This window comes from Ptychodera flava (genome assembly GCF_041260155.1).
Source record: "Ptychodera flava strain L36383 chromosome 23 unlocalized genomic scaffold, AS_Pfla_20210202 Scaffold_23__1_contigs__length_28996876_pilon, whole genome shotgun sequence".
Lineage (NCBI taxonomy): Eukaryota > Metazoa > Hemichordata > Enteropneusta > Ptychoderidae > Ptychodera > Ptychodera flava.
Window position 1 is genome coordinate 6,046,859 of NW_027248277.1, and position 15,719 is coordinate 6,062,577.

Genomic DNA, 15,719 nt, shown 5'->3' on the forward strand with positions numbered 1-15,719 from the left:
CGCGGTATTCTCTAGCTGTCGCCTCTCACTACGTAGTGAGAGGCGTCAGAGTACCGTCGCCGTACTCTACATCTGATTTAAATCAGATTGGCCGTTAGGTATTTACTTACTGTGTACATAATGATCAAATATTTTTTTTTCACTACAAACAACTGTTATATTTGTAAATTTATTAAGAAGACAAGCAATATTGTTGTAATGAGCAATAATGCCAAAGGACAGCGAGTCCCTCCACCCAGGAGCGACTGTGGCCAAAGTAAACCTGCGAAAACTTAGACAGTACGCCCTCAGCGACAAGACATGAACTGGGGTAAGGTCAAGGGTGATTCTACCAACGAACATTACTGTGCGCGTGCGCACAACATAATTCTGGCCTTTTCAACTGCAAACTGGTCACTGTTTGCCATCAACGCGAAAGGCGTCGAACAACCTTATCATGGCCGAACTGATAACTGTGGCGAAGCCCCAAGACACTGCAGAATCAGAAATGTCAAAGACAAACATGATTGACCAGCTTTTTTATCGGGTATGTACAAGCTCTGCGTTGTATTGCAGTGGCGTCACCATGTGTGTAGGGCACATTCCATGTAGCCGACAATGCACAGTCCCTCGTGGGCTATTCAGCTCTTCGACTATTTGCCCCGTAGACGAGCGAGAAACAACCCTCGCTTATGTACACTCGTCTATGGGGCAAATAGTCCAAGAGCTGAATAGCCCACGAGGGACTGTGATGAGATGCTCAGCTGCAGTACAGTCTGTGTACATGTACGTAGAGTAGCTCGAGGTTTTGCCTTGGGTATTTGGGTCGCCGTCCGACCCAAATACCCAGGCAAAACCTCGAGCTACTGTACTGCAGCTATGAGATGCTAATGATATGTGTAGTGTACAAGTTTAAGGTCTCCTCGACTAACTTTCAGCTGGTTGCTCACTTTCTGCTATTTCCATACTATTTTATACAAAGTCACAGACTTTCCTACCTGCAACTTAAAACTGATAGTGACTTTGTGGCTCATTCTTTACTATTTTTCATAGTACATGTATTTGGTAGCCAGTATCAGACAGTTCGTGGTCGTGTCGGCTACATTGTGTAGTGCAGTGTGTCTATTTTGACCCGAGAAAAATAGGGTACTTCGTCTTGACCAAGACCTGTACCTGAATTTTTTCAGCCAAAATTCAAACGAGCCGACAAAACGTAGATGAAGCATACAACGTAAGATGATTGAGATAGCTGACATTAGTCCCTTTTCTGGCGAATCCATAACCTGGAACTACAGTCGCATGTTCCTTACATATTACTTGCATGGCCCCGGGTACACGGAAACAAATTCGCTATGATGCACACGTATCACCTACCGCCAAGTCAGGACACTTATTTCCTTCAGGAAAATGCGGTAGTCACTCAAAAAACCAACTTCTACTCCACGTCTAAATTCATACCTGCTATCCCCTTTGCGTAAAATCTCCATGCTATGTATTTTGGAGTGTGATTTTCCGAGGGAACCTATGCTCTGTCTCAAAAACGAAACAAATGCCACGCTTCAAGCAATCCCCTCACGGGGAGCAGGTCATCTCGACCCCTGTCTCTTTCGACCCAAGTAATTAACACCAGGGTCGAAGTGACTAGAAGCCCGCTCACTCAATTTAATTTCTTCAACTGATCGCACTCAGAATTCACTGAAGATAGCCAATTAGAGCATCTCAACTTTATATTAGGGATGTACCAGTATTCAGTGTTTTGCACTGACATGGCATGGAATGATTAGCTGAACTTTATGTTCACCTAATGTTGTACACTATGGAACTATATTTCACATAGCTAAGTAGTCTGGCAGAGACCCTGCTATTCGCGTTCTCCCCTGTTGGAACACGCGCGCCCTTCAGAGATGCGACGCAAATCCCAGGGTCTGGACGTTCTTGCAAGCGACCGGTCGGATTTCTGCCAGATCCGGGTACTTTATAGAACTCCACACATCCATTAATCAAAACAAAAACGACAAGTAGCATAGCCAAATAAAATGAAAAATAAAAACATACCACGTATATAGGTCTACTGGCTACTGGTTTAAATTCTCTCCGCCCAGTTACATAGGTTTTCTTTTGAGGTCACTACCCTTATGAATATTCATACCCTTGCAAAAACGGACAGTTGCTGTGTCTGGCAGCGCGTGCTCACAGCTGCACAGCGTAGTCTTCGAATGCACGCCCATCATGCATCAGGGGCGCGCAAAAAACAAGGCACAGCGACTGACTGTGGAGAGTGTAATAGCTAAGCTGTGAGCACTGAATACGCAAGCAGTTCTTTGGCATACATTGATCACGGTCTGGTCTGGGGTTATCGCCACAGGACTGCTCTGAGCCAGCCAACTGCAGCGCGGTAAACCTTCAACTGGATGACGTCCTGGGCCTATCTTCACGCAAATAATGTGACCTTTGCAAACAAGATGACCCAGGCCTGTCCACAATACAATACACAGTATATGTACACATCATGGCAGAAGGTGACCCACTGAAGCCTATCCACAAATACATGCATGCTATGGAAATGACCCAGGCCTATCCAGAATTCAAATACAGGTACTATTTGTATTGATCATAGGCCTAGGTCCTCTTCCATAGTTATATATGTATTCTAGATAGGCCTGAATCATCTTCCATACCGTGTGCATGTACAATGTATGTGTATTGATGATAGGCCTGGGTCATCTTCCATAGTGTATACATGTATTCTAGATAGGCCTGGGTCATCTGCCATACTGTGTACATGTATTTGTATAGAGGATAGGCCTGGGTCATCTTCATTACCGTGTACATGCATTTGTATAATTGTATTGTAGGTAGGGTCATACCATACTGCATACCTTTATTTGTATTCTGGATAGGCCTGGGTCATCTTCCATAGTTTGTACATGTCATCTTATTTGCATAGGTCATAACATTTGCATGAAGATAGGCCCAGGACATCATCCAGTTGAAGGTTTACTGCACTGCAAGCCCAACCGTAGGCTTTTCCTAGTTTACCAATCGGTGTCGCTGATTTAGCTCATTTTCAAACCACCATGATAGAACGAAATACTGCAAAATTTTTGTCTGTACGTGAAGAGAAGCAAGACTCTACGGTATAAGTAGAAAGTTAGCTGGAAGCTAAGCCAGTCCATTATAGATTTGTCATGTTGACAATACCAAGCTAAAGATTGAATTTTTCAGTGACTTTGCCAATTGTAATAAGATTTCTTGAAAAAATAGCACAAGAAACTCTCCCAACAAATTAATGAATACTGATAGTTTTCTTTTTTGCTGCATGGACAATGCTTTGCTCAGTTACACACACATCATAAATTGATGACCATAAGCAGCACTTCAAGAAGTATAAATGTCTTTAAAAGGAAAATTTATGCAGTATCAGCAGTTTCAGTTTCCTACTTGCACAATTAATTTGCAGTTGTAGAGACACTGCATATTTTGTGTGAACCCACTGTAAAGAATATAAGGCAAAAAAAATAATAGGTTTGTTTCTCTCCGCTAGGCGACTGATGCCGTATGTTGTGGGTTCGAACCCGATTGAAAACTAGCCGTATTGACGTGTGGCAAAAATGATGCAGCCACGCACTTTTTTTCTTCAATTTTTTTATTTTATTTTTGGTGGAATTTGATACATTTTTCCCTTTTTTCCATAGGGGCAAATGAAAAACAGGAAAAAAAAAGAGTTGATGCGCACACTTTGAAATGATGCGCGTGATGACCAGATTCAAATCATTTTTTTTTTGGCCCAAGTCTATGTCATCTGTACGATATTCTGATCAACAAAGAGTTTCAGAGCAGGACACAGTGTGAAGACTTCAGCTAGAGAGGCACCACCAAATTTGAATTTTGAAAAAACAGAATCAGGCAGATTTCTAGCATCGTCATGCTAAAGGTGGTGCAAGCACTGATAGTTAATGGCCACCTGATGCACCAGAGATTTCAGATAATTTGCCCAGGGCGTTAAAAATGGGTAAATTTTCAGGGGTACACCTGGAGCTTAAAGCCCCACTAGCTGTAACTATTCTCTTGGTTTTCTCTGAATTCTACCCTGTGAAGGGGTATGAGCGTTTACTGCATTAGGAAACCATTTCTTTGTGAATCATTTGTCAAGTCAAATTTGAACAATCGTTTTGATGTCCTGCCATTTTCAAAAAGTCTTAGTATTACAAAGGAAACAGAACAATGTCACAGTTGAAAACAATCAACCCTAAGTATTACATTGGACTACTCTGTGCTGTTTATGTGAAGATTTCAGTGCAGATACGCACATGTCCATGGTTTTTGCTTTATTGCATGAGACTGCAATTTAATGAGCAGGCACACATTTAATCGCAGTGTAATCTTGTTCATAAATACAGTATCAGCGGGTAGTTAACAATAAGTGTACATCCTCACAAATTTATTTTAGTTTGAAAGTAAAATCATAAAAATAATGCTAACGTTACAGCCAGTGGGGATTTAATAAATTCCCAGAGCATTAACACGGTAGGGTGTTAAACCAACACCCACTCAGTACTCACAAAAGCTTATTTTTGAGTTGAAGCTTACAGAAACCATGACAAGTAAAGATTAAGATGTTGCAAAATACCTTTTATTGAAAGTTGTATTTCATCTTTTCCTCAGTAAATTCTGACAAATCCACCTGTGCCTCAGAAAGGACTCAATGTTTCACTTTCTCTAGATAATCTGTGAATGCTGTAGACAACACACAGATGTACATGTTCTCACACACACATGCATGCATAACAGTACAACTAATCCCATGATACAAAAAGATGTCTTGTCATAAACTGCTACAATGTCTCAATGTCTACTATTGGCCTGTTCAGATTGACGACTTTGCGTCGGCCTAGGTCCGGACCTGGGCCGGGGCTGACGTAAAAAACCAATGTGGACACGCTGAGTCGGCCTTGGGCCGACACAGTTTGGTCCCGGTGAGAAGGGGGGTTCAGGGCCGACGCAGGGCCGACGCAAAATTTGGTCCGACGCAAATCGCCAGTGTGGACACGTTGCGTCGGCCCTGGTCCCAGTTGACCAGGCCTCCGCCATGGATCGAAGTTGAACTAGTCACCCTATTCGCACAAAACAAACGACGTTTGAAACTAAAGTTTACACCTATCGAAAGTTTTCAATCCAGTCTTTACATTTTAATATCATCCCATGTACGCAGAACTTCCCACCAACCTTTGTTCCGCAAACGAGACCATGTCATTTGATTCCACAGTGCACGTAATAGACTAGAGAGGCATGTCAAAAATGCCCGCGCACTGGTTATTTCTCAACCGCGGTCTTATATATACCATATGCTCATCCAATAAATAGTGAAGATCTCTCCGATGATTAAAAGGGTGAGTGTTAGTCATATTTGCCCTTCTTGTGCGTAAAAACGCAGGAAAATCATGAACAGTAGAAACAGCGTGCCATTATTCAAATACGCCATTTTGAACTTTGACAGGTCAGAGGTCACAAAGGAAGGTAAAGTTACGTCGGCCCTAATTCTGGTACCGGTAAGTGTGGACACGGACCAAATTTAATCCCAAAAGGACAATTATTTTGCATCAGCCCAAATTTCAGTTGGGTTGCCAATGTGAACAAGATGATTGTGTCTCTGGATCATTCCATTTACAGTTATTTTCAGTACAACAGGGGTGTCTGATGTAAATGGCTGTAGTCAGGAAGCCAGAAGCCTCAATATATTTATTTTGTTTGCCACACAACAGTCACTTTATGACAGCTTATTGGTAAATGAGGCAAATTGAGATGTCACTGGTAAAGATCAAGCAAAACTGAAAATAAGAAATAAGTGCCCACCCCAAAATAATTGCTGATGTGCCTATATTTGGTGGGCCTATTATCAGAAATCTCTTATATAAACTAATCAATCATTGACTACAGGTACATGTAGAGATCAATAATTTGTCTTACAGTTTTCTTGAAAGTTTTATCCACGTTGATGATGTCCTTCTTTGTACTCGTATTGTATCTTACTTTATTTCTCTTCATCACCGCCCGAGGACCATGTCACCACCAAGGGACCAGAACATGTGAATTAACAAAATCAATGGGGTTGGTGCTTTCCGGGCAACCACCTGTGAAATGTGTTTGCTAATTTGCATATGGGTATACATTCCACATACACTGCATATCTGCAACAATTTACAGTACCATCAGACGTAAGGCAACTCCCCATCCTTAGCATAGTACTCGTTGCGTAATCAAGGTTGATTAAGCCATTGAGCACCAAAGTCTATTTTTGTCGCCTTTACAGAATATATCTCAGTTTTTTCAGATTTTTGCCAAAATTTTGATAAAGAACTGTAGCCAAGGAAATGAAAATCTCCATTTGGTCCAAAATTATCAAAAAAAATACAGAAAACTTTATAAAAATTTGGTAAAATGTTGCACTAAAATTTTAGTGAGAAAATTATTGAACTCAAAGGGTTAAGTCAATAATATTTAAGGGTCAGTTGACCAAATGGCAATCTGTGTTTTTGATGAGGGTATCCACCAGTACGAAATTTAAAGGTTACAAGCATTCATGACCTGTGATGCAATGGATTTTTTGAAAATCAGTATCATAGTTAGAATATTCAGTGTAAATAAAAAGCATACTCTTTGTATGAAAGTAAAAGGCAAATGTTTTATTCAGTTTTGTCTATCTGATTTCTGAAATTTTATATCATGAATACATTCCTTGTTGTTCCCTTAAAACCATTCATTGAGTACCAAAAGTATTTGTTGCAAATTTTGGCTAGGGGGGTCAGCATTTCATAATTTGTACGTACTAATTTTTTCAAACCAACTTTATAAATTCACTGACAGATACAAAATGCCAAGGAAGGCACAGTTGTGGTTATTTCAATCTTAAACTTATGTTTGACTGGTAGTTGAATGTGTAAATGACTGTCCTCATTTTTAGTCTAAGTTAAATGTGTATTGTTTTTCCAGGGTGAAGAATTAATTGAAAAGCTTGGATGTCAGGTGTTTATCCTTGTCTCAGAAGATGGAATCTATTCCAATTACATGGGAAGTGAAGTCTTCTTGAAAGACTTCCGTTCATCCGGACTGAAAATAAAGGAACAGGATGTTGTCAGAAGAAAGGAAAACAGCAGGATACAATCTGGTCCTTTGATTGCAGATTCCAAGGAAGGTGATGAAAGTCAAGAAATGGAATCTCATGGAACAGAAATTGCTGCGAGGAGAGACAACCGTAGGCGTATGAAAGTCAAACCTGGAGAATCTTGTAAGAATGACAAAGATAAGATACAGAAAGTAATTACAGAGTGGTATGCTGGTAAACCAAATTTATGTCAGAGTTGTGGACTTTCATTCAAGAATCCAAAGCGATTGGAAGATCATCAAATGAAGGCAACTTGCTCCGGACGCAAATGTCGCTTTTGTGGGAAGATGTTTCCATTCAAGGACTGGAAAGATCATATGGTTGACAATCACTTGGAAAAGATGAAGATCTATGAGTGCCGACACTGCAAGAAGCAATTACTGCTCTCTTGTAATTATACAAGTCATATGAGGATGCATAGAAGAGAAGGTAACCTCGCAGGGAAAAAGTTACAGAAACAGAAATTAGAGTTGCATAGAAGAGAAGGTAACCTCGCAGGGAAAAAGTTACAGAAACAGAAATTAGAGTCGGTAGATGATCTTGAGAATCACAGAGTGAGAATACAGAAGATCTTCAAAGAATTTTATGACAGGAAACCGAATTTATGTGAAAGGTGTGGATTCTCGTTCAAATATCCTAATGGATTAGAAGTTCATCAGCAGAATGCATCATGCTCCGAGAAGAAGTGCAAGTTTTGTGGGATGAGTTTTCTGCACAAAGACTGGCAACAACATCTGCTTGATAGTCATCTGGCAGAGGTGAGAATCTATGAATGTAAGATCTGTCAAAAGCAGTTCTTGCGATATATTGACTTGAAAATGCATGTTGAGATGCACACGGCAGAGACGACCCCATATGATTGTGATATCTGTGGATGTACCTTAAAAAACAAGAAGAGTCTGGCAACTCATAAACTTTTACATCAGGGCAAGGAATTTAAGTGCGACTACTGTGATTATAAGACTGTCAGGAAAAGTGAACTGACAAAACACGTACACCGACACACAGAACGTGGGAAATTTGACTGTAAGGAGTGTGGTAAGCATCTAGCCAATGCTCACAGTCTGCGCCAACACTTTCAGCGATTCCACACCAACTTCAAATATCAGTGCAGTGATTGTGAGAAAGAGTTTTCTATAATTTATGAATTGCAGCATCATGTGGAACGACACCATAAGGGCGACAACAATCTTCACATCTGTGAAAAATGTAAGAAGGGATTTCATACAAAAAAACTCTTGAATACCCATGTGAGAGTGGTTCACAGTGAGGACCGCATAAAGTGTCATTTTTGCGGGAAAGAGTATAGACATCACTCTAGACTGAAACAACATCTGATAGTTCATAGCAAGACCAAGGTTACAAGTGTCACAAGTTGACTCTGCCTTTTGATGGTTCATGATTTGATCACAAGGAACTACCGTATGTTTGTCAAAATTAAAGGGACAAAGTCGGCCATTTTTCATGAATTTTGTTTGATACAAGATACTACATATTTTGGTTGACATGTTGAAAGATACTGATTGAATAGGTGACCATGCATATATTCGACCCCGGTTTAAGGCACGATACATGAAAACATCGCGAAAATGAATTAATGGTCATTACCATTAATTCATTTTTGCTATGGTTTCATTTAATTTGTCTAAAACTGGGGTCAAATATATGCATGGTCGCTCATTTTTCGGTACCGTATCTTTCAACTTGTCAAACAATACAATGTATACATGTAAGTACATTGTAGTATCTCGCATCAAACAAAATTTATGAAAAACAGCCGACTTTGTCCCTTTAACTCTGACTATGATTTCCAGTGGTGTAAAATAGCAACATTTAAAATAGCAACATTTAATATCTTAGGCAATGCTTTAAACCTGGAATTCAATTGACCACACTAAAAACAAATTCATGTGGACAAGTGTGCATAATAGTACGTGAATTTCAATGTGCTTTGTACACATGGGTTGGTTTGTACTGTCATCCCGTGATCTTTTGGATGCACTGAATCTGATGATGATCACATGTCCTTTTTATAACAGAGTAGAATCATTGAGGGAATATTGGCCATGACTGTAGAGACGTACAGTTTTCTGTGTAAACTTTCTCCAAGAAAACTTTAAAGCATTTTGCTTCATAATCACAAATGAAAATTGGGTCAAAATGCGAAGTGTTTGATCAGAGAAACAACATCACATGCGTGTAAGTGCATCATGTGAGAAATCCAGAAATGCCCCATCCCGTGGTCAATCCTGGTGAAAAAATCTAAATTTTAGATCTTCGTAAAAATCAAGGCTACAAAAACTTTATTTTTTCAACAGTTTTTAGACTTAGTCCATACAAGCAGCAGTCTTCTATATTTGAACAACTGAAAAATTGTCCCATAGACACAATCCTCAAAGGGGCCATTAATACTAACTTTTAATTATTTTTTCAGTATTTTTATTTTGTACATCCATTGCAACTTCTAATTCTACTCCCCAAACAATGTTGAAACACCCATTATTTAGCATGTTATCTTAGCGTCTATATGTTTAAAATGCATTGTTATTGTTTACATTTGAATTCTAGTATGGACCAGAATTCACTTGTCAACAATAACAATGCAATTTACACATGTACAGGCTGAGTTGACAAGCTGAATACTGTGTATCTCAACATGCTTTGGGGAGTAAAACAAGGAATTATGGTTGATATTCAAAACAAAAATGGTGAAAAAATATCAAAAGCTAGCATTACTGGCCCTTTAATCAGTGCATTTGCATGCTATGGAAGATACTGTAAAACCTGTCTTTTTACCTTGCATCCTATTTTACCGAATTTTGCCAAGTCTTTAAATTTGATAATTTAATTTTGCTGCAACTTTAGACTTTTCCTTGTATTTACTATGGATAGAATGTCTTTTTAGCTAAATTGCTGACTGTAAAGAAAGTCTGAAAACACTAAAAAGCATGCAGCTAATTCCACATGTTTTATAGTAATTAGCATAATTTCTTAGTTTTAGTAGTAGAATGCCACAGCAGGCATATCCTGCTGTGATAAGTATGTTTTGCCTTGCATAATGTGTATCTTATATATCCCAAGTGCAATCTCAGTAAACATATGATAATGATTTCTACCTGCACATTTGGCAGTCTATTGCAAAACTCTAACTGCTCAGGCCAAAAATTCAGCTGGCCCAGGCTCTATTTTTTGGCCCTACAGTGTTCTGCAGATATAGAGTGGCAGTAAAAGACAACTTGGAAAACTTGGAATTTTGTGAGTGTTTGCATGTGTATGTAATGAAAACAACAAATTTACATGTAGCATGTGGATACTTGTGTCAAACAATAGAGTGGGGTTCAAAGGTTAAAGTATGTAAAATGATGTCATGCACGATGATTTAAATCATGTATTCCATCAGTCATGGTGATTTAAATCATGTATTCCATCAGTCATGGTTACTCAGGTAGAGTAACTGTGCAGCAGTATTGTTGAATGTACGTGATAAAACAACTTTTTTTCAATTTTTGACAGTAAAATGTTATAGTAGCTTTAGTGATTTGATATTATGCATTCATATCTTGTGTGAATAGCAATAAAAAACAAGTAAAGGTGAATGACGTTGTCCTGGATTGAATATTCGTGGTAATGTTTGATCCTTGTTTCCGTTGTAACAGTTCTTGTCTATGATTTGTGGATGACTATGTACAATTGTTAACAACTTGAGATCCAAGAGTCATGGCAAACTCGAAATTGCTTTGAAGGTAGGACCATACATTGTTGGAAACAATGAAAACAATTGTCACAATGCAGCAATAGTTCTTTTACCGGTTCCATGATGCAGTGCACGCCAGGGTATACTAAGCGTATAAAATAGAACGTTTTAGCCGTAGGGTACACGCAGAGAACGTTACTCATAGAAGTCTATGGCAGATTACACCCTGACCTATATTATCGTCGCTGATGGTTAGATTATACACGGGGCATTATTTGGTATTGCAAATTTGTATCATTCTTCTATAACAATCTGTTGTACAAAACAAAGCAGCATGTTTTCGCTGTTTTGAGCTTATATACGGTGTTTGATAAAGTTGTTGCAATGGATTGTGGGATAACCGGGAAAAGGCCTATACTGGTGACATGGTTGCGGCGTTGTTATTGAAATTGAGGCACTTGATAAATGCATAGCATAGGCTGGCCTGTGTATGGCTGCAACATCACATTGATTTATGTGAATTCTCATGGAATTATCACTTTATGTGGCAAGTCAAATCACCTGTGATCAAGTCCAGGTTTGATGTGCCAAATTGTGAAAACTCATGAATTATGCAAATAACAAATTAGCTGATGTGAAAAATGCAAAATGTTTTCACTGTTACATCATTACATCATCAACAGCAAATTTCACCAACTTTTGTAATGATGTCCTCCTATTCTTTTGTCCCTTATTGGCAACATCATAAAGGTGGAACATGCCTCTGGGACAGATATTTGGACTCTAATATTTCTACAATTTTTTTCTCATCGACTACTAGAGGGGTCTCATTTTAAAGTGCTTGGGGAAAAACAACTTTCAGCGTCATAGTTTCTCGAAAATCCAAAATTTCATTTTTCACCCAAAGAGTCGAAAGAGGAATGGTGGCCATTTTGAATTTCAAATCTCACAAAATGTTGGGTAATTTGTTTCGCTAGTTCTAAACTTTGCACGGTAACCCCCGATTTTTAGCTCATATTTGGTATGTTTATAAATACCAAAAAGAGCTTATATGGTGAGTCGGTGGCGTCTGTACCGGTATGTATGTATGTGGGTATGTATGTGTGGATGTATGTCCGTCACACGCAAAAGCTCCCATACTGCCTAAGCTGCCATCTCAGTATTTGGTGTACAGGTAGATGCAGGGGTTCAGATGTGACGTTGTTCAAATGAACACGTCTGTGTCAAAAATTTGCAAATGAGGTAAGAAAAAGGGAAATTCTGCAAATGTGCAGGACTGAGTGGTGGCATGCCAGTGACTGAAACACTCAAGTGACCTTGAGTCATTTCCTGTCACTGTTTATGAACTGTTACACATTAACAGACCTGCTCAAACTAAGGGACGGATCATTAGATCTTGGGAGGGGGTGGTCACAATGAAATTGTGAACCTTTTTTATACAATTGTAAACTTTCTAAAAAAATTTGTTTCCAAATGAGAAAAGCTGTGCTTATGTAAATTTTCAGATTTATAATTTTTTTTCAGTTCGACGCTATCTGAGGATACATTGTACATCCATATCACTAGCGCAAATAAGATTGTGTGCTGTAACTACAACATACATATGGCCTAGTGATTTATATTGCTGATAGATTTCGCGAAATGTTGCAGATCATATTTTGACAAGCGGAGAAGCTGTTTGCAAAAAATGTGGTGAAATTTCAATATTTGTGTTTTTAGGACAATTTTTGCCCTTTTTTGATCAAAACATCTATTTCTCTGTAGCAGCATGTCCAACTTTCGTCATTCTTGTTTTTCTGGTTTAAATTTTCCTTGTTGTTTTTCTGGTTGTACTATGCAGAAATCATTGTCATAACATCAACGTAGAATTTTCCTGCACTGAAGAGATAGAAACAAGATTTATTGTTAATCTTTGGTACCCATACTTGTATGTATTGTACCAATTCTGATCAAATGTGAGCGACACTGTATAATTACGGTATTTTTATTGTTGATTTGTTTAGAGAATGGTTGAAGTTTCATTCAGGAATGTTCGATCAAAAGTTTAAGTCTTTCACTCAATGGGTGCATAAGGGTCTATGGTTGACACAGATAAATCTCGATGGCAGCACAGCACTATGGCTATCTATGGCTGCATTCATAAACACCTTTGGAGATGGGGTGGAAGAATTGACAGGATGGGAGAGACTTGAAAATATGAAGGGTATGTTTGAGGGACTTGAAATGATCTAGGGACTTAAGGGGGGCTGGAAACAAAACTGATATTAAATATGTGTTGGGTTGTCAATCTTAATCTATAATATTGGGCTAATTTTTGGTGGTTTTGCTTTGTGAATCCACAGTACAGTTTCTTGTTATGCTCCATGAATTATGATTGAAAGTTCAGCACAGCCATATGTGTACAGTCAGTATTGTTACAATTGTTTAACTTGAATTCCAAGTCCGGACTAGAATTCATTTGTCATCAGTAACAATGATTATGGTCTTTACACATGCATACACAGAGTATTTGCCAAACAGAATTTTGTTATTCCAGCATGCTTTGGGAGTAGAACAAGAAATTGTAGTTGATACAAGGTACACCTTATTTCCCTTTTAACACGATTGGAACTAATTTAGGATAATTGGATTTTCAAATTTTCAAAATTTCTCAAAAGTGTTAGGTGTTCTAAAGCTGATTGCTGATCACTCATAAAAACAAATGTGTAACTTATAAAGAAAAGCAGATCTGCTTACATTAATTTGCAGATTAAACAGATATTACTTCACCGTCCAATTATCCCAAATTAGTTCCAATTTTGTTTTTATACAAATACGTACTTGGGTCCAGTTTTCCTAACAGGTGAAGTAGGTCATCTTGTTTTCAAACCATTCTTATATGATCACAAAAAGGACAATACTAGTAATGTTTTCATACATTTATAGTTTGGCTTGTAATTGTACAGAAAGCACTTATTGTTAATTAAGAAACTTTTAGTCTAAAAGTCAACATTTAACAATACATATATACATTTTACATATATACTTACATGTTACAGATATAGCAGTTTTGTGAGAGAGAAAAAATAGTTTACCTGTAGACTACAATGAGAAGTGAAATGATAATTTTTATTGAAATTCGAATATCATATTTGTTGTCCACATCTGAATTTTCAAACACCCTCTTTGAAGCAAGTACATTTGTATCAATTGTCAAACACTTATGAAAGCACAGATTAAGTGTAGTATCTTAAAAAATATTTATAACTGTGTCAATTTATAGTATGTCTATTATCAACGTCTATATATTCACAAATATTGCAAGTTTTATATTGGGAAAAATTGTCCACAGTTGTGTCATAAACTCCCATGTACAGTAAGTCAACATTTTCGGTGAAATTCCTGCAAAATTCATGACCCTTCGAAAACGCTTGGGAAAAAATTGCGATCTATCTATAATTTCTGTCCCATCTCTTTGAGGAGCATTTCAAAATTGCAGCATGTCGGGGGGGGGGGGGGGCGTTGAACGCATTGTGAGTTTGTAACGGGGCCTGGTGGGGCCTGGTGGAGCATTTGAAAAAATCTGAGAACTTTTTTGAATTCCACCCGGAAGTGTTTGTGAATGCAGCCTATAGTTTCAGTCCATATTGACTGGTTGTTCTTTGATGGAAAACTCACAAACAAAGAAATTATAAAATCATAATAGACCTCTACAAACATGATTTTGCCGAGCGGTTTCGACTTTGATGTCTTCGCTAGGTGACTGGGTGCCCATACGTTGCGAGTTCGAATCCGATCGAAAATCTTCTGTATGATGACAAAAGAAAAGCACGTCTTCAGAAGAGCTATGGAGCTATGTTGAGTTGTAAAACGCTGAAATGAAATAAACTTTGCTCTCCATAATGTACTTGGCTTCGCTTCGTTTATTATGTTGTGGAAAGTTTCCTTTCGTCAAATGTTTTGAAACGGGACGGGTACACACAATTGCGTAAGGTTACAAGCCAGGTGCAGCCAACGGGGCTATTCATCGAAAAAGCTTTTCTAGGAGCAATTTTTGAGGACAGGGGAAATTTTAATTTTGCGTGGGCAGGGGACATGTTTTTAAGTGGTTGGGGAGCAAATTTTAGGGGTTTTTTGTAGGGCAGGGCAGATATCGGTTGATTGTCCTGCGGACAGGGCTTGGCGAAAAACGAGGAGAGGGAAAGCTACTTTTAAAACGGGGACAGGGGAAGTTGAGCCATGGTGTTTCCGGGGATCGGGACACAGGGCAAGTACTTATAACTTTTCATGTCTGCAGGGGAAATGGAATGACAAAATTTTGAGGGGAATTTTTTCCAGGGCAGGGGAAATCGGCAAGTTTTTTCGCCACAGGGCAGGGGAGCTTCAAAAATACACAGTGGGGAGGGGAAACAGGCAAAAATAATTGGTTTGGGTAAAAATGAAGTTTGAGTGCGGGAGGATAGGTCGATTTTTTTTTAGTGGGAGGGCAAATTATGAACAGCTAATTAATTACCTTCTTGACTTAAAATTAGTCAGTTCACATTGCTTGTCATACACAATATATTTTATCATAGTAAGGACCCCTTTAAAAGTGCATTGTTCGTTGGCTGCTCCTGACAAGCATTCATGACCTTTGACTTACTGTGATGCAATTGATCTCTTGGAAATGCGTGTCAAAATTTGAGTGTTCAGAGAAAATATAAAGCATACTCTATACGAAATAGTAAAACAGGAATTTTTCATTTGCTTTCTTCTATCTGGTATAGCCAAGTTTTCCATCATGAATATATTCACCATTTTACTTTCCCTTAAAGGGACATAAACTGTAACTTGTGGCAAGTTTTTCAATATTCCTCTTCTGTATATCAACTACCGTGTTTGACCCCAGTGCGTTTGTCATGCTGA

The 15,719-nt window shown here is 38.5% G+C and overlaps 1 protein-coding gene across 2 annotated transcripts; it reads left to right on the forward strand.

Moving 5' to 3' along the window:
- Window positions 1–352: 352 nt before the first annotated feature.
- LOC139124083 (zinc finger protein 878-like) lies at window positions 353–10,737 on the forward strand. Of its 2 annotated transcripts, XM_070690216.1 has the most exons (3): window positions 353–526; window positions 2,927–2,998; window positions 6,970–10,737. In XM_070690216.1, the coding sequence occupies exon 3, from the start codon at window positions 7,045–7,047 to the stop codon at window positions 8,518–8,520; it is 1,476 nt and encodes a 491-aa protein (XP_070546317.1). In that variant the 5' UTR covers window positions 353–526; window positions 2,927–2,998; window positions 6,970–7,044; the 3' UTR covers window positions 8,521–10,737. The 2 variants fall into 2 exon arrangements, with proteins under 2 accessions (XP_070546317.1, XP_070546316.1); XM_070690215.1 differs by lacking the exon at window positions 2,927–2,998.
- The last annotated feature ends 4,982 nt before the right edge of the window (window positions 10,738–15,719 follow it).